Source organism: Trifolium pratense, linkage group LG5, assembly GCF_020283565.1.
Source record: "Trifolium pratense cultivar HEN17-A07 linkage group LG5, ARS_RC_1.1, whole genome shotgun sequence".
In the NCBI taxonomy this organism is placed as follows: Eukaryota; Viridiplantae; Streptophyta; class Magnoliopsida; order Fabales; family Fabaceae; genus Trifolium; species Trifolium pratense.
In genome coordinates, this window is record NC_060063.1 from 54199502 (window position 1) to 54218426 (window position 18925).

At 32.6% G+C, this 18925-nt stretch overlaps 3 protein-coding genes across 4 annotated transcripts; 1 reads left to right on the forward strand and 2 right to left on the reverse strand.

The window, feature by feature from the left end:
* Positions 1-410: 410 nt before the first annotated feature.
* Positions 411-3118, reverse strand: LOC123883211 (G-type lectin S-receptor-like serine/threonine-protein kinase LECRK2). Its single transcript, XM_045931951.1, is given in 2 exon segments — positions 411-587; positions 589-3118. Coding segments are annotated over 2 exon segments (2454 nt in total). The 5' UTR covers positions 3015-3118; the 3' UTR covers positions 411-559.
* A 4982-nt stretch (positions 3119-8100) lies between these two features.
* LOC123883214 (serine carboxypeptidase-like 20) lies at positions 8101-12355 on the forward strand. The gene is made up of 14 exons (XM_045931956.1): positions 8101-8505; positions 8976-9121; positions 9422-9498; positions 9652-9774; positions 9867-9969; positions 10054-10091; positions 10170-10271; positions 10383-10463; positions 10543-10785; positions 10915-10980; positions 11054-11175; positions 11476-11589; positions 11882-11927; positions 12072-12355. Exons 1-14 carry the CDS (start codon positions 8363-8365, stop codon positions 12153-12155), a joined length of 1488 nt encoding a protein of 495 aa, XP_045787912.1. The 5' UTR covers positions 8101-8362; the 3' UTR covers positions 12156-12355.
* A 117-nt stretch (positions 12356-12472) lies between these two features.
* On the reverse strand, positions 12473-17427 carry LOC123883213 (linoleate 9S-lipoxygenase-like). Of its 2 annotated transcripts, none has more exons than XM_045931955.1 (9): positions 17112-17427; positions 16491-16798; positions 16173-16392; positions 15530-15871; positions 15193-15278; positions 14969-15058; positions 14125-14423; positions 13576-13839; positions 12473-13477 (listed from the first exon to the last, which is right to left on the reverse strand). In XM_045931955.1, the coding sequence occupies exons 1-9, from the start codon at positions 17320-17322 to the stop codon at positions 12709-12711; spliced, it is 2589 nt and encodes an 862-aa protein (XP_045787911.1). In that variant the 5' UTR covers positions 17323-17427; the 3' UTR covers positions 12473-12708. The 2 variants fall into 2 exon arrangements, with proteins under 2 accessions (XP_045787911.1, XP_045787910.1); XM_045931954.1 differs by having other exon boundaries at positions 12474-13477; positions 16152-16392.
* Positions 17428-18925: the final 1498 nt, after the last annotated feature.

Consider the following 18925-nt stretch of genomic DNA (forward strand, 5'->3'; position numbering starts at 1 on the left):
CTTACTGCATCAAACATGTACGTGCTGAAATGAATCCTGGTCCATTGTGGCATGAATTTGTACAAATGATCAGAGGTTATTTTTACATTTCATTATAGCTTTGATCTATTTTCAAGAAGCTGGTTTTTGTGATATGTATATGAAGCATTATTCTGATTTTCAATCAGAATCTACTGTAAAAGTTTGATCAAGTACCTTGAATTGTTAGTCACACATATGATTGATTGTGATTTGCTGACAAATGTAAAACTGTTTATCAAAATTAAACTCATCTTACAATTGTTGGTTTATGCTTTTAATGTAAACTATTTACATGTGCACTTTTTGGGGTACAAAACACATGATTATTAGACTTAACTTAATCCAAAAATAAAACAACCGTGTAATCAAGTTGTTCATACAAAGTAAACTAATCAATCTTGAAGCTCAAATACTAATGTTGAAGGAACATAAAACAATATAATGACAAACAAGACATAAATGAAAATATTAGAGTACCCTTAAAACAGCACAACAAGGATTATCACAAGTTGCCAATCATGCTAACCTACTTATTAATTTATAGAATATTGAACACTAATTTGTGAGGGGTATGGTGGAACTGGCACTTCAACAGTACCTTCAAGCATATGTATCACATTTCTCATGGTTGGTCTAAGGTATGGATCCTCTTGAACACACCAAATAGCAATCATTACCAATTTCTCCAACTTTTCCTTGTCCGCCAATGCCTCAATGTCACCCTCAACCAATGCATCTACAGCACCATCTTTGTAGCAATCATAAGCCCAATCAGTTAAGATAGCCTGCTCTTCATCTTCTTGCTCCATTTCTTCAACACATCTTCTACATGAAATTATCTCAAGTAGCACTACACCAAAACTATACACATCAACCTTAGCTGTGATAGGCGAGTTTTTAAACCATTCAAGTGCAACATACCCTTTTGTTCCCCTTATGCCAGTGTTGGTTTTGCTTTGATTCATGTTCAACAATTTGGCTAATCCAAAGTCAGAAATTCTTGCATTAAAGTAATCATCAAGGAGTATGTTTTGAGGCTTTATGTCACAATGGATGATCCTAGTGATGCACTCTTCATGTAAATACACAAGTCCTCTAGCTATTCCTATTGCAAGTTCTAGCCTTAGTTTCCAACTAGGTTTCAATATCTCATCGTTGAAAAGAAAACTTGCCAAAGTGCCATTGCTCATGAACTCATAAACAAGCAATCTTTCACTTCCACCCTCACAAAATCCAAGTAAACGAACCAAGTTCTTGTGATGAGTGAGACCAATGACATTCAGTTCATTCCTGAATTCCCTATGAGCTTGATCCAGCAAAAAATTGTTCAACTTCTTCACTGCCACACGAGTTCTGGAACCTGTGTTGATGACTCCTTCATAAACAATACCGAAAGCTCCCCTTCCAAGCTCTTTGTAAAACCCATTGGTAGCTTCTTCAAGTTCTTTATAAGTGAAACAACGCAAATTGGATTGAATTTCAACAGAAGTGTCATTCTTGCTAACTCTTCTAAGCTTCTTTTTGTACTGAAAAATGAAGGAGGCGCTGACACATATTGCGACAATGAATACAACATTTAGAATAGCAGAGCTACCAAAAAGCACAGAAAGAACCAAAACCAAAGTTTCCCTATTATTATTCTTTGTCACATTGGTTGGATTTTGAGGAACACCAGCAAGGGATATATTATCTTTTCTCACTTTCAAGAAGGCCTTAGCACCATTAAGAGTTTTATCAACTTTCCCGTTTGAGAGTGGTAACTTCTTCTTCCAACAACTATCACCTAACCTGAAAATAGCCACAGAACAAAAGCAATCTTCCATGCAAGATTTCTTACATGCTTCTTCAGTAAAAGGCCTTTGAAGCACAGAATCTGCCATAGGCCAATCGGTGTCAATCAAAATCTTAAAGTCATAGAGATCATTTCTGTTTTTACTTAGTTCATCTTCTGCACATCCTTGTATGAAGTCTGGCTTGCAGCTACCATTTGGATCATCAGGATCAACCAGTACGTAGCGTTGTGGACACTGACATATTGGTCTCTTATCATCTCCCAAAGTGCAGAAGCTATTATATCCACAAACACCACTCCCTTCATTATCAACATGATTACATATATTATCAGGTTTAGACCATACTATGGTCCAGCCTTCACTCTGAGTTGAACTCTTTGGATGCTTGTAAAGTGTGAACACTCCATCAAAAGTAAGAGTTGCTCTAAGGTAAAAATCAGTGGTAGAGACTTTATTCACTCCTTCTGACACATTGTATTTCTCATTGTTCTCTCCCTTGACATACAAGTACCCTGATCTGTCAAAGACCAATTGAGTTCCAGCACTTGATGTATTGGAACCAACAGTTCCACTTTCATAGTAGTTTTCATTGGCATAACCAGATGGTAAATTAATAGAATGCATAACAAGATTACCATCATCTTGTAAAAGAAGCTCAAACCTTCCTTTACTGAAATTTGTCTCCTTAAGCCTTGAAGAAAGTTTTCCACCCTTTTGGAGAGTCTGAGTAGGCAAGAAGGTGTCACTAGGAGACTGGAAAGTCTCCCAAACACTGTTGAGTTTTTCACCCTTAAGCACAAAGTTGCCGGTATCATTGAACACACCGTTAGAAACTTTAGCGTTGAGTCCTTCAGTATTCCACAAACTGTCACCATTTGGAGAAGTTATCACCAAGCCATCATTGGCATTGAGTTCCACTTTTGAACCTTTTGGTGCAGGACTGTCTCTATTAGCATACCACACAACAGTTTTGTCAGAAATTTTGGCATACCAAATGGAAAGCAAAAAAAGATCAGTGCCTTCAAGTGGAAGAAAACCAAAGGCAAATTCACCAGAAGGTGAAAGCAACCATTGAGAGTTGTTAGTTTGTGCTGTAAAAGAATCACCAATGGCTATAGTACTTTTGTTTTGAGCTACAACACTGATGATGGATTGAAGAATCAGTGAGTATAGCAGAAAGTGAAATAGAGAGGAAGCCATGTTTGGTTTCTAGAATCAATTTGGTTTCTATGATTTATAGTAAATAACTATGTTTTGTGTTATTTTCAAAAAAAAACTATGTTTTGTGTCCATAAAAATTTCATCACTTAGTCATGACTCATGACTTTTGAGTCTTTCTATCAGTTGAAAAATCTTTGTGTAGACTTGGACTTGTTCAACTCATGAGTCATAAAGTTGTGTAACTTTGCACATAGACGTATGATACACTTCACTTTTACATAAAAAACAGAAATGAAAATAATTACAATCTCAACAAAGGATCTGTGTTCTTCTATAGTGGACTTTGCATGGTATAAATTTTCAACTAAACTTTTATTGTACTCTTAGATATACCTGAGAAATAGTGTGTTGATTTGTTGATAATAAAGTAAAATTAATTATAGTTTTAGGCTAAATTACATATTTGGTTTCTTAATTTATTGTGTTTTCACTTTAATCCATTAAGTACTTTTTATTTTATTTTCACCCTTAACTTTTCTTTTTACCACATCATTTATTTTAGGTCCAAAACCTAGTTTTTTTTTTTTTGCCACATTACCTCTTTGAGCTACAACACATATGGATTGAAAAATCAATGAGTAGAATAGAAAGGAAAGTAGACAGGAAGCTTTGTCCATATTCTTGAATCAATTTGGTCCATATAATTTTTTATATCTATAGTGAAAAATATTTTTCTGTGTCCATAAAAATTAAAGCACTTATTCACTAATCTTTCTATATGTTGAATATTATTTGTGTAGAATTGGTCAACTAATACAAAACCAACAGACAAGTTAGTATCACTTTGGAGATAACAAACGTATGACACACTTCACAAATTCATAGAAAACCTCTACAGAAATATGCAACCCAACATAAACTTTGCATATGAGTCTGTTTTTGCCCTGTTTTTGTGAACAGTTAATCACCCTTGAGAACTAGAAAGGATAGTATTGTAAATTTAAACTAGTTGATACTTCATCTGTCCGTAAATATAACATTTTACAAATTTTTAAATGTATTTATTACACTTTTTTCAAACATACCACTTATTAATATTATCAATCGAAAGGCAGGGCGGCACAATCCCGTCTTGGAATATGAAAAATCAACGATGAATGTATTAATACACAAGGATAATTTAGTAATAGTAACATTTTTATGACAAAATTATTACTGCAACAACTGTTCTTAATATCCGTAGTTTTTAAAAAATTCTTAGGCTTAATTAATAAAATAATCCCTTAAAAGACATTTTTGGTTTCACATAGGTCCCTTAAAGAAAAAAAAAGGTCCGAATAGGTCCCTTAAAGAAAAAAAAAGTCCGAATAGGTCCCTTAAAGACATCTCCGTTAATCAGTTTGGTCCTTTCCGTCCATTTTTTCGAGGACCAAACTGATTAACGGAGATGTCTTTAAGGGACCAAACTGATTAACGGAGATATCTTTAAGGGACCTATTCAGACCTTTTTTTCTTTAAGGGACCTATTTGGTCTTTTTTTTCTTTAAGGTACCAATGTGAAACAAAAAATGTCTTTAAAGGACCATTTTACTAATTAAGCCAAATTCTTATAAAAAAGAACGAAAGGAGTATAAAATTAACGGTTGAACTATAACTTATGGACGAAAGTGTAGAGCAGTTTTTTAATCAAATTTTTAGAGTAGTGGAGACGAACTTTTGATTTTTTGAATTTTTTTTTTGAAAAGTGTTGGGCTAAAATTGAAATTTAAGAATATTGTAGGGTTATGGTGTCTATAGTTGCATGCTATTTACGTCACTTAGCTTATCTTCCTAGTTCACATACCATTCATAAAAATCAATCACGACTTTGTAAAAAAAATCAATCACGACACTCACAACAAATACCAATTTTTCCATAGAAAATAATTAAATTATACTAATCAATCAATCAATCTCATTCTAGTTTTTAAAAAGTAATTACACTGTGCCAAAAAAATTTACATTTTTTGTATTATCAATTCTCTTAACTTAATTTTCCATAAAAATAAGTTGCTATAAGACCACTAACTGATTTGTTTTCTAAAATGGTAATATTCAATATCATAAAATTAGTCGAAACTTATTTATATGTAAATCAAGATTTTTTTGGTGAAGAATACTTTAATCAAGAAGTAAAATATTTATAAATATATCTTAAATTTTGAAGCAACTATTTCTTGCAACAACTCTTGGCTTTGAAGCTAATCAAGCTATCACAAGTTGAAACTTAAAAGTAAAAAGTGGGTAACTAATAGACCAATCTCACTTATCCATTTTAAGGGTGAAATTTCTAGCCACTAAACTACTTGATAAAAAAAAAAAAAGAACGAGTCCACAAATCGCTAGCTCAATTGACAGAAATGTCAAAATTGCTAGTGTCGGATGTTATAACTGGGTTTCGAACCCCGGTCACTCCACTTGTCGTCTATCAACAAAAAAATACAAACAAGCATAAACAAAACACAAGTAGCACTATATGTTTGATCTTATTACTTCACATTTACCTAAGCTTTGTGCTGATAATTTCAGCACCTGAAAGTGCCATTGTAACACAAATTGCAAGTTTCAAGGCATAAAGACACATCAAGTGTTTCCAAAATCTAACTTTGATAAATAAATTAAAACAACCACATAAAACATCACCTTTAGTTTTGGCCATAGGTAACATAAATACCTATTTTTCAGTTAAGACAAAAATATAAACAATTCTACTAAATATAAAATACCAGGAAACTTAGCTATGTCGGAGTACTTGATAATGAAACTAGACTGTTGGTATGAAGCCATGCCTTACTCATGCCATTAGCAATATGTTATAAGCTGTTTTCACAAACTATCTCGAAGAACTTATGAAAATTAGCTAAAATAAAGTTATCAATAATGTTTTTTTTAGGGGCAAAGTTATCAATAATGTTATAAATTGTTTGGTTTAATTGCATATTTAGTCTCTTATATTTATTTTAGGTTTTAATTTGGTCTCTTATGTTTTAAAAGTTTCAAGTTGGTCCCTTATATTATTAATTTCAACATAAGTTCGTCCTTTCTGTTAAATTTAGAGTTAATTTTTTCTAACTTTTTGTTAAATTTTGAGTTAATTTTTTCTAAATCTTTCACATAGTACCCTCTTAAGTTGTTCCTGTACGCAAATTCATTAGTCACGTAGACGATTTAAACAAAAATTTGATCAAAAAGACTGACATGAAACTTTTTAAAAATAAGAGACCAAATTAAAACCTAAAATAAACAAGAACCAAATATGCGATTAAGCCAAATTATTAAAGACTCACAAAACATATACTAGTGGATCATCTCAAACAAGTCAATTAAAAAGCTCTTAGGGACGTTTGATTTGACATCTTTCCGAGTTTATAAAAAATAGTTTATCCAAACAAATAAAATTTTATTTTAATTCATAAGTTGTTACTAAATAAAATTACATGTTCATAAGCTATTTGTTATAAACTATTTTCACAAATAGTGATACTCCCGATCGCCTGCCCAATCAGATAATTCCTCTGTTTTCTAGCGGCTTTGCTTTGGTGTGCAGATGCAATGCTAATTAGTTTTAATTATTCTATTTCATGTGTGTTTGTTGCTTTGCTGATGGGTTGAGTCCATTATATTTTCAAGGATTTTTCCTGTAATGTGCAACTTTGCACATGTTAAAAAATTTAAAATAGTAAGTTTGTATTGAAAATTGTGTATTTCATATTAAATATTTGATTTTTAAAAAAATAATTATTGATTTTCATTAAATAATTACTATTTTTGGTTACTTTAACATGTGCAATATTGCACATGTTAGACAAATCCTATTTTCAATTTCAATCACAATATCATATATAAAAATTGATTATTTTTTTAAAAAATCTTAACTTCTAACATTTTAAAATTTAGATGTGTAAAAAAAGATAGATGTGTAAATTTCTTTTTTTTTTCTTATGAGAAAAAAAAATAGATGTGTAAACTTGATTTTTTGTTATTTAGGTTTTAAAATTTAGAAGGAATAAATATGGCAAAAATAAATAAATTCAGGGGACATGCAACAACCTGGGGATGGAAAATAAAAGTTCATGCCTATTAATCTATTTTTATTGTTTATATCTTGTTTCTCTACTTTGTCATCACTTCACTTTATTTTTAAAAATCCAACTTTTTAGTCATCACAAGTGGTCCATTTGCTTCACTTCTTCTAACATTTATTTTGACATTAGTTTAATGGTATGTTTTGGTTGAGTCGTTACTTGTAATCTCATCGGACATTTTTTTTAAAAAAAAACTAAATTAATTAACTTAAATTGGCACTAGAGATAATAACTTGACACCTTAAGAAGAAACACACTCTCATATCTTAAGTCAATACCAAACCCAAGTGAGTTTCATTGAGCATATTGTATATGGGCTAGGGGTTAGTTTTTTCTTTTCTTTTTTTTTGACTAAAAGGTGAGGGGTTAGTTGTTTATATTTTTGTGTGTAAGTTTAATTTGAGAGAGTTTAAAAACAGTTTGATTGCACTTGCACCACAAATTTTTTAACACCATTCAAATTTTGGTTTTTACGTATGGTGACAATAATTCAATTTTAATGTAGAATATTTTTTTCATTAATATAAATGTTTTTCTTTAATAATTTTAAGACTTAATTAGTTCGTTGATCTTCAAAACATTTTAAATTTTACAATGGTCCTTAAAAAAATCCGAATTAATCGTTAAAGACATCTTTGTTTGTCAGATTTTTCTTAAGATTAAAATATCATAACTCACTCGAACAAAAAATCATCTATAACAATATATAAAGGGGATTGAGAAGTTTGAACCGACTTTTTTTTGGTCCATTTTAATCTTCACTATAATTTGAAAATAACACTTAACAATAATACTAACAATACCTTGATTTTTTTAGTAGCAACAAATTTTTTTATTAACAAACTTACAATAACATAATTTTTTTTTTTCTGTTGACATAAATTAGACACAGTCAGGCGCGAAATGCGCTTGCGTGGCCCGCTAGTAACCCATAAGGCCACTTTGCTTAACTTCCGAGTTCAGTTACAATAAATCCAAAACAGTCACATCACATAATAACCAAATACGAATCCCTCTCAGAGGTATATCTCTCTCTCATCGAATCATTTTGTTTCTATATTCTGTAACAACTCTTTGCTTTTAAGTTAATCAAGCTATCACAAGTTGAAACTTAAAAAAAAAAAAAAGTGAGTAATAGATCCATCATCACTCTTAACTTGGATTATCCTATAAATTGCTCTTCAACCTGTCTTGTTTTTTATAAGGTTGTTTTTTTTTTTGTTTTCAATTTTAATATTTTTGTTTTGAAACCAACAAACAAGGATGAACAGAAAAGGTAGTACTATCTGTTTTGTCTTACTTCACATTTATCTGAACATTGTGCTGACAATTTCAGCACCTGAAAGTACCATTGTAACACAACTTCCAGGTTTCAATGGAACAATACCTTCCAAACACTATGCTGGGTAGGTAGCTTTAAAGATTCTCACTTTTTGCAATCACTATTCATGTTGTCTCATAGTAAATTTTGTACCCCCAAGGGTTGGCCCGGCCCTGGTGGTATAGGCTTGAGATCTCGGAGTGTGGTCCTCTCTAGGTTTCAAGTTCGAATCCTCCAGCCTCCAGGTGCCAATTGAAGAAATGCATGTTATGTTTAATTAATTGATTTTGTACCCCTAAGGGTTGGTCTGGTGGTGTAGGCTTGAGACCTCCGAGTGTGCTCCTCTCTAGGTTTTTGATTCGAATCCTTCTGGTGCCAATTTCTGTGTTCGGCCAGCCATGCAGAGGTTTGCTCTGGTTTCAAGTGGGCCCTTGCAAGTGGATGGTGGGATTGTCCTGTGAATTAGTCAGTTTGTAGGCCAGATACTGAGTTTCGAAAAAATTAAATTAATTATTTGATTGATTATGTGACCCTTTTATTTGGGTGATATTGAAGGTATGTAACTGTGGATGAAAGTCATGGAAGGAATTTGTATTACTATTTTGTTGAGTCGGAAGGTAAACCTTCTGAGGATCCAGTGGTTCTTTGGCTCAATGGTGGACCTGGATGCTCTAGCTTTGATGGCTTCATATATGAGCATGGTAATTATTCTATTTATTCTTATTATTTGATTTGTGCATGTCCTAATCTTTTTAATACTATGTGTGTAGAATAATATATTTTTGGTAAGAAATCGCCATAATAAGACATTTGACACCCTACTGGCTTGTGGTACCACAGAGTATCCTCACAAGTTTCAGTCCATTGGATCGATTGTGAGACTAATCACGATCTCAACTTAAAGCTCTTCGCCCATTCTCAAGACTGTGTTTTTCTTAATTTTTCTGGCATTGAAAATCGTAACTCAATTTATAAATTACATGGCAATTGATGTGTTTCAGGTCCTTTCAATTTTGAAGCATCAAAGACAAAGGGAAGCCTGCCGACTCTGCACCTTAATCCATACAGCTGGAACAAGGTATGAAATTTTTCAAAATTTGTTGAATTTTGAAAGGGAAGAATGATTTCTTCTCATGATTATGTTTTAGGTTGTGGATTTGTTTAATTCTTCAATTACTCGTTACGTTTTCTTGAGATAAAAATGGTGTATAATTCTGATTTTGCATTATAGGTTTCCAGTATTATATATTTGGACTCTCCTGCTGGTGTTGGGTTTTCGTACTCTAAGAATGAAACCGATTACGTAACCGGTGACATAAAGACTGCGTCTGACTCACATGCCTTTCTCCTTAAGGTAGTTAAGGATACAACTAGCATGTATTATTGGAATCAACAAATTTGTATTCTTATCGATTTTCTTACATATGTTTCTTTTGACAAAACCAGTGGTTCAAACTATATCCCGAATTCCTTTCCAATCCTTTCTTCATTGCCGGAGAGTCATATGCAGGAGTTTATGTGCCTACTCTTGCCTATGAAGTAATGAAAGGTAGGAAGTTGTGTCCTTAAAGTGGTGAACAAATGTGTTGGAAATTGAATCATTAGTAATGTTCACTTTCTTGATTTTCCACAGGAATCGATGCTGGAGTGACGCCGAAACTGAATTTTAAGGTCTTTATCTTTAAGTGATCAGATTAAATGTTTTCAATTTCAAGCCTAAAGCTGCAATCTGAAAGTCGTTGTGTGCAGGGTTACATTGTTGGAAATGGGGTTACAGATGAACAAATTGACGGCAATGCTCTTGTTCCATTTGTACATGGGATGGGTCTTATATCAGATGAATTGTTTGAGGTGAAAATAAACCCCTTAATTAAGTGAATTTTGAAATTTTATCCTTTGTTTGAAACTTCGCGATGTTATATTTTAAGTATGTTTCTTAAGTCATGGTGCATTCTGTTGCAGGAGGTTAACCGCGAGTGTAACGGGAATTTCTATGACTCACTCAACGATAATTGTACAAACAAGCTTTCAAAAATTGACGAGGTGATTTAACTATATTAAAGTACTGAGATCAAATGAACTAAGTGAATTTGGCACTAACTGATGGTTCTTTCTATTTTAGGACATTGATGGATTGAACGTATATAACATTCTAGAACCATGCTATCATGGCACTGAGGCAGATAAAATTATCACATCGTATATTAGATTGCCGTCTAGTTTCCGGGAGTTAGGTGAGACCGAGAAACGTCATCCTGTGAGGAAGAGAATGTTCGGTCGCGCTTGGCCTCTAAGAGCACCTGTCAGAGATGGAAATGTACCAACTTGGCCACAAATTACTAATAGCAACAATGTTCCATGCACAGTATGTTTCTTTACTATTATCTAAATGTTTATATTTACCATTTATATAGTATCTACTTTTTAGCTACTAAATGATTTCATCGCTTGATTATTGCCAAAAACAAGTAACACGATCTAACGGTATCTTTAGGATGGCTCTGTTGCAAATGCATGGTTGAACAATGACGCAGTCAGAAAAGCAATTCACACTGTAGAGGTGAGGTTTCTTGTAAAATACCTCTATATTTTGGATGTTAAAGCACTAAATAATGATCCTTTTGATGAAACAGAAAAGTGTAGTCAGTAGTTGGGATTTATGCACAGACAAAATTTCCTTCAATCATGACGCCGGAAGCATGATAAAGTACCACAAGAACCTAACTTCCAGAGGATATCGAGCTCTTATATTCAGGTGAATTTCCAGCATTACAGTATATGTATACATTTATGGTAGCCAAAACTACTTCATTGTTGTAAGTTTAGGTGCAATTCATTTTTCCATTGATGGTATGAATTATGAGATATAAAATTTGCATGTTCGGTCTTTTATTTTTTTTAGCACTTTAGAAAGCGAGATTTACTACTTTTTCCATTTGCATCAGTGTATCTGTCTCTGATATTTTCTGTGACTACTGAAAAAGTGAATACAGAATGTGAACAAGGTTAAAATACATAATTACCGGAGACATTGAAAGTTTCGTGTTTCTTGCAGTGGTGATCATGACATGTGTGTTCCATTTACGGGGAGTCAAGCATGGACGAGATCAATTGGATACCAGATTGTTGATGAATGGAGGCCTTGGCTATCCAATGGTCAAGTTGTTGGGTACTTATTCCTTCTTATTTTATCCTACTTAATGAATTTTTAAATATTTTCGTCAGTTAAATGAAAGGACTTTTGTATATATTTATGGAACTGTTTCAGAAATGGTTTATAAATGTAAGATAAAATGATCTACTCCATGCATTATGAAGCATATTAGAACACTTTTCTGGTATTGAAGCCTCAAGATTGCATCATGTTATCAAAATATGCCTCAAACTTTTTTCGCAATGTATATTGTATTAAAGACCAATCTTAATTATAAATTGAGTTAATTATCTTTTATTTGCTGCAGGTATACTCAAGGATATGACAACAATCTTACTTTTCTGACTATAAAGGTATGCGTGTGTCTTTTAGAGCATACTAATTAAAAGGACTTACGGAGTATTATAAGATATTTTGCATTTCTTATGACATAAATATTGTAAATTGCATCAGATAAGTTGGTTTGGTCTTGATAATATTTGATTGTATCTGTACAGGGAGCTGGCCATACTGTTCCAGAATATAAACCACAAGAAGCATTGGATTTTTATAAACGTTTTCTCGCTGGATTGAAGATATGAGAGAGAGAGAGAGAGTAACGCTGCTATGGATTTTCCACGAACTATACTGATGATATACCAGTATATATGGAGACAAGATGTTATATTGTATACTATGTTTACCTCTAATTTATTACTAGATTTTACATACTTTCCAATTTGTAGTGCTTGAATGAGGCTATGGCAATTAGATTAATATGATTTTCATACATTGGAAGCTTGATCATATAGCAAATTTCCTATTGCAATATTCATGATAGTGTTTTTTAGCCAAAACATCTTATTTCATCGTCTCATTTTCACGGTTATTAAGAAAAGTAGTTAATTTGCCTAGTTCTAGATCAAGAAGATGGAATCATGGCAAGAGGAGTGTTTTTTTAGCAATAAGTTTGTGTAGTTTTTCAAAATTGCCCTTATAATTATTGACATCATAAGAGAGAAATTTTTCAGGAGGGAGAACAAGTGATTAATAAACTACGATTAAAGATGAATAGTTTGAAGTGAGAGATTACATATTACACAAGGCAAACAAAGTTAGTGTACACAAACTCTATAAACAAATTAACTTGATATGTCATAAGACACTCCTCTTCCCATGATTCCATCTTCTTGAGCCAGAACTAGGCATCTTAGGATACAAAATATTGTGATCAATTTTTGCAGAACCACGCCTATTCTTAAGCTTAGGATCTTTATTTCTCTGCAAAATCCTTATCTGAATCTCCTTCAGTTCTTCTTTGAACTCGGCAAATCTATTCTGAACAATTTCATTGTCTATCCAACCATGTGATGGTTGGCATCTCAACAAATACACTTCATCATAAGCATTTTTTGACAGCAAATTTACCAATGCCAAACCAAGACTTATCTCAAACCTATAAGGTAACATCTTCATAAAGAACTTATCAGGATCCTTAAGAAACTCACCAAACTCAACTGTTCCTTCTAGTGGAATGAACTTCTTGCATAGTGTAGGATAATATGTTTGATAATTACCATTTTGTGTACGTTTTTGGTGGTTTATAACTGCTTGGCGTGCCGAAGCAATCCATATGAGAGTTGTTAATGCTTCCACAAGGTTTGAGAGTGTTGTCATTTGGTACCACCATGTCTCATTATGGTTGTCACCGTGGCCTATAAATCGAATCTCTGACCACCATGCTTGTAGTTCAACATCAGCTATGATGGCTTCGTCATCTTTGTAGAAGAGTGAGCAGAAGTCATTGACCCAAGATTTGATGGCAGTCCATATTTCTAGTCCTTCAATGGCATAGGGATAGTCCAACATGAGAAGTTGAATCCCAGTTGGGTTGTTTTCATCTGTGTCTTCTACAGCCATGCCCCTGCAAAACCAATTCGCGGTTATTAGTATCTTACGATACATGCTAGTTGTATCTCGATTCGATATTAAGGTAGCTAGCTATAATAGTTTGTAATGTACCTTTTGATTAGATCAGCAGGAAGTCCTTGTTCAGTAAATTTCCAGTCTTTATAGAGATCACAGGTTATTTGCATACAGGTTTCACCAGGAAACAATAGTTTCTCAAGAATTCCTCCAGAGTTGATAAGGATAAGTCTAGTCAAGGCATTTATGTGCATTGTGTCTTTGAAATGAGGATTCAATATCTTATGGATTGGATGCATTACACTTAGCCTTCTTTTGGTAGCAATGATAAATGGTTCAACAACTGCATGTGTGTATAACCTGAAAAACTTTTCTTTGCAGAATAATTAAATAACACAAATAACTTTATAGTTTTATTTCATTTCCTTTATAGTTTTCTATACGAATTACTTAACGAGTTTAATGTCTATGCACCTGATAATATAAAAAAGTTTTACATATATGTTCAGTCACATTTTACTAGTATGTCAATTTGTTATACTAGTTCATAATATGCACAAATATCAATATCAATATAGAGATATATAATTGGATCCATGTGTAAAACTTTTTTTTATGGTGTCAACTGACGGTTATTAAACTCACCAATGGCTAACTAGTAGATGGTAAAAAGCCTCATTAGCTAAAACATGAGCTTTGGCAAGTTGCCAAAGTGCTGCTTGTGTTCCTTGTTTTGATGGAAGAAAAATTCTATGAACTTCAAGAGCTAGAGATGGTCCTGGCAAGCTGAGTTCTATTGTTAGTGGCTTAAGCATTCCATCACTTCTTAAGAATAGAAGTGTCCTTGATGCATAAGCACATACCCCATTTGCATTTATTCTGTTCAAATATGGCATGAGATAGTCATGATGATCCAATATGAATATTCTTCCTTGTTCCAAAGCCTAAAACAATTTTGTGGTGAAAAAGTAAAATAAATAAGACTTTCATCCTATGATGTAGTACATTACTGGAAGGATACATAAACTACTTACAAGTACTCCTAATTACACGCAAATTAAATGTACAGCTAAATTACACCGTTGGTCCCTTAAGTTATTTTTAAGTTTCACTTGAATCCCTTAAGTTTCTTTTGTTGCATTTTGGTCCCTAAGTGACAGTCGTGATAAAATTAGGTGCTTTTCGACAGTTTTTTTGTTGAGTCCATCAAAATTTTCCTTGTATCATTCTTCTTTTTCAGTCAAGCGCCTAATCATCAAAATGTAATGCCATGTAGGAAACATTTCACGGACTTAAATGAAAAACTAGCAAAAAAGACTAAAGTGTATGACGTTTATAACTTTAGAACTGAAATAGAACGGAAAAAACTTAAGGGACTAAAGTAACGTTCGTAACTTAAGAGATCAAAGTAGAATGAAAACAATTTAAGGGACCAAAATAAAACCAAAAAATAACTTAAGGGACTAGTTTCTAGACTGTTGTTACTTACCTGAGTCAGTGTCCATCCTTCAAGCATCTGTTCTATGATTGATTGTTCTATTGAACTCTGTACTCCATATTTGTTTTGAGGTGGAAATGTCTGAAAGGTAGATATATAGAAACCAATGATGATTAGGCCAAAACTGTGAGTTCAAATAAGTTTGTGATTACACAACTATAAAACCATAATGATGAATTAGTTACATTCATTAGTTTTTCTTTCTGAAGAATTACCATCAAACACTGGATTCTGACAGGATGTGTTCCTGCAAGAATTTGTCGTCCAAACTCCATGTCATCATTCCAAGCCCATTCATTCTCTGAAATGCATATGATATCTCAGAAAATGTCATAAAATTATCGTCAGTGTAAAGATTTTTGACACAGTCTATCATAATCATCAAATCATTAAAAACCGTTTGACTTTTAATCATAACTAATGTTAAAGTCACACATTGATTGTGGTTTATCGACTGTCTAAAACGTTTTACACTGACAGTGTATCAAAATTAATCTTTGTGAAACTAATTAACTAATATATCTACATACAAATCATATCAATCAATTTTACCATATATGATTTGAGTGGTAGGAACATGCTGATGATTTTCCTTGATTGCATGAGTTATTTCCTTTAAGTAGTCATTTGGCACCAATTTCTTTAAGTTGTCTCTGATCCATCCCTCTATTGTTTGGTTCCTATTGCTAGAGATCATGCCAAGTATCTCTTCAAATGATTGAAAGCTTCTAGAACTTTGTTGAGGTAATGATTCTGTCTTTGAAGATAGTAAATGTACTATGGCATTGATAGAATTTGATTTAAGATCCTTCAATTTGTTAGGGCTAAATATCTCATCTGAAGGAACATATATGTCAAATTTTGTTGCTTGTGGCCTAATCTCAGTTGATGGACCTAAAGTTTTCCATGGAGATACATGAAACAAAGAATGAAACATAATTTCAATATTACTGTTAAGCCTAATCTATATCTATATCTGCAAAAGAGATTTCCGCAATCACATCGCAACTACAATTACGGATTCACATGTCTACAAATTTTTTCAATATTCACATGTCTACAACTTTTTGCAATATTGAGAATCATAATAATTCGAAAACATGGTTCCAATTACTCATGCCAGTTGAAATTTGCAACATAATAAAACTGAAATTAAGGGAAGTAAATAAAGTACCTGCTGTACTATGTTTCCGACCTGTTCTAACTCGGCGAGGATATGGATATAACCTTGAACCACCTAAGATAGGTCTAAAATGCTCCAAACCTTTGTCAGGGTCGCCAAGGTCATTGTAGTAATCATAATCATAGACTCTATCTCCTTCTATTCTTTCTCCTGTTCCATTACCTTTTAATTTATCAAGCTCTTCATTTCTTAGTTCCAATAAAGCTCTAGGTGTTTGACTTGGAAGATAACACTGTCATGATGAACACAACTTTATAATTTCATGCAATCTAACAACAAAAAATTAGCCAATAAATCAAGAAAGTGCATTTGTTATATGATGGAACTTACTCTATTTGAGAAGAAGAGTCTGTCAAATTTGGTCTTCTTGATTGGATAAATCCAAGAATTGCAATCAAAATAAATGATTCTATTTGTACAAGTCTCAATAGATGCTGACAGAAGATAGAATTTCTTCTTGTGTTTGTTTTGAATTAGAAAAGCTCTTGGAGTTCCAAAATGTGAATCAACATGTACTTTAACTTTATATGTCTTAATTTTGGTTTGTGTATCCTCAACATTATCTTTGCCATGGTGATGTTTTTTGCTACCACATTCCTTAAAATATGCTTTCTCACTCAACCACCCTTTACCAGTATCTGTTCAATGCAAGATAAAGTTGAAAACAAAGTAAGATGTCCACCTTAGACCGAATCACCATTTTGGTCATTGAAATTGAAGCAGTCGGAACAATTGAGAAACCAAATTGTCCGACTCCTACAATTTCGAGTATTGTGGTTTGCTCTATTATTATGCTTGACCCCCTAACATTATGTATTGTGATTGTATTATTCAAAAAAATGAATTGCATTTGTAAGCCAAAGAAAATATGTAAAATTGAAAGGGAAAAAGTAAATTATATTTTTCATTCAAAAGAATATTGAGACATGTTACTGTGTGGAATGTACTTACTAGGATCCACTTCTGTGCCACTATAAATCTGAACAGAAATAAATTTTCCAGGTACTGATTTCTTTTGATCCAAAATGATCAGAAACTTTCCTTTGAGAGTTAATTTTTGAACAGCTTGGCATACAGGATTGAAGTTATTGACAATTTTGCTTTTGGTTGAAGAGTATTGCCACTTGGAGATACAAGAAGAAGGCCTTTTTGTGGCTTCCATTCATGCACAATTCTCTTAGTGATTGTGTTTGTTTGTTTATAAATCATCATATGATTGAGTTTTGCAGTTATTAATTTTGTTTGAAATTTTAATACTTGACTTGTATTGCTTATTTTGGAATCGGATACTTTTCTTGCCTTAGGATTTTGCTCCAGCTAAGAAAATGTTACAAACACATTTGTAGAAATTATTGTTCATATATTATGATGTGGCTTGTTAGTTACGTAATATAAATTCTTATAAGTACAGTTAATTTTACCATTTGGAATCACTATCGTGTGTTAAAAGAACCTAAGCCATCATTTAGAGGCACTTTGCAAATACCATACATGCAATAAAAAGAAGTACAAAAATGTAAAAAGACTTTACTTTTACTATACTCTTCCAAGTTCAACCATAGAATCTTCAACTCACAACTAGCTTCCAATGATTAAATAACCTACTACAACCACTACAAGAAAATAAGTACTTTGCGACGGTTAAAATTGCACTTTGCGACAGTTCAAAGTGTCACAAATGCACATCTGCGACGGTTGTCCAACCGTTGCTGATTTGTGTGTCACTAGAGAACTCTGCGACAGTTTTGAAAACCGTCGTAACAACCGTTGCAGTTGTTTTTGCAACGGTTTCAAACTGTTGCTATGATTTTTCCTAAATAACACTAAATTTAATAGCAGAGGTTGCAACGGTTACAAAACCGTCGCAAACTTGTTTTTTTAAATAATAATTTAACATTTTTTATTCATTTAAATCTTATTAAATAAGCATTACAATATCCATACAAGAGTAAGAAAATTAAAATGCAAGTATATGAATAACTTAATCTCATTCATATAATTACAACATCCATACATCAAAAATTTAATTCAAGTACTTGAAACTCCAAAGAAAAAACTAATGTAGTAGCTCAAACATACAAAACATTACATAATGTCTAAATATTCCCTAGTATGTGATATTGCTTCATCTGATCCTTAATTAGTGCTAGCTAGACTCACTTAAGAAGGAATGCCTAACATCTCTTGGCAATTCTATGTTGCCTGAAAAAACATATAAGACAATGATTAGCAATATCCAAGTACTCATTAACACTCAACTAAAAAGTAGTGACAATCTTCAAAATGAACTTATTCAACAAATCAACAAATAATCATATATTGATTGATCAACCACCTATAATCATGTTTCAGTATTCAAAACTATAATCATGTTTCAGATTCAGTCATTTCAACCATTTTTTTACATCCTTACATACATAATTAGTTAAAATATCAGAGTCTAGAGTAGAGAGAAAATGGAGAAAGTGATCGACTTACACAAATGGGGCTGATAAATGCTAATTTCTTTCACCATGTACCTAAGCATCAGTTGAAAGAAACAATCAAAGAGGTTTGATGGTGTTTTATGAGAATGACCTTGCTTAATTAAAGATAAAAAAAAAAAACAATAAAGATAAGAAAAAGAAAGTACCAAATTCCAATATACCAATATAACTATGCCTATGAATCTAAAAAAAATTAAATCCACCGACTTAATAAACTCCAAACCAAAGAAATTCACCTGGCTACAACATATGCAAATGATTGTATTAATAGTAAAAAAC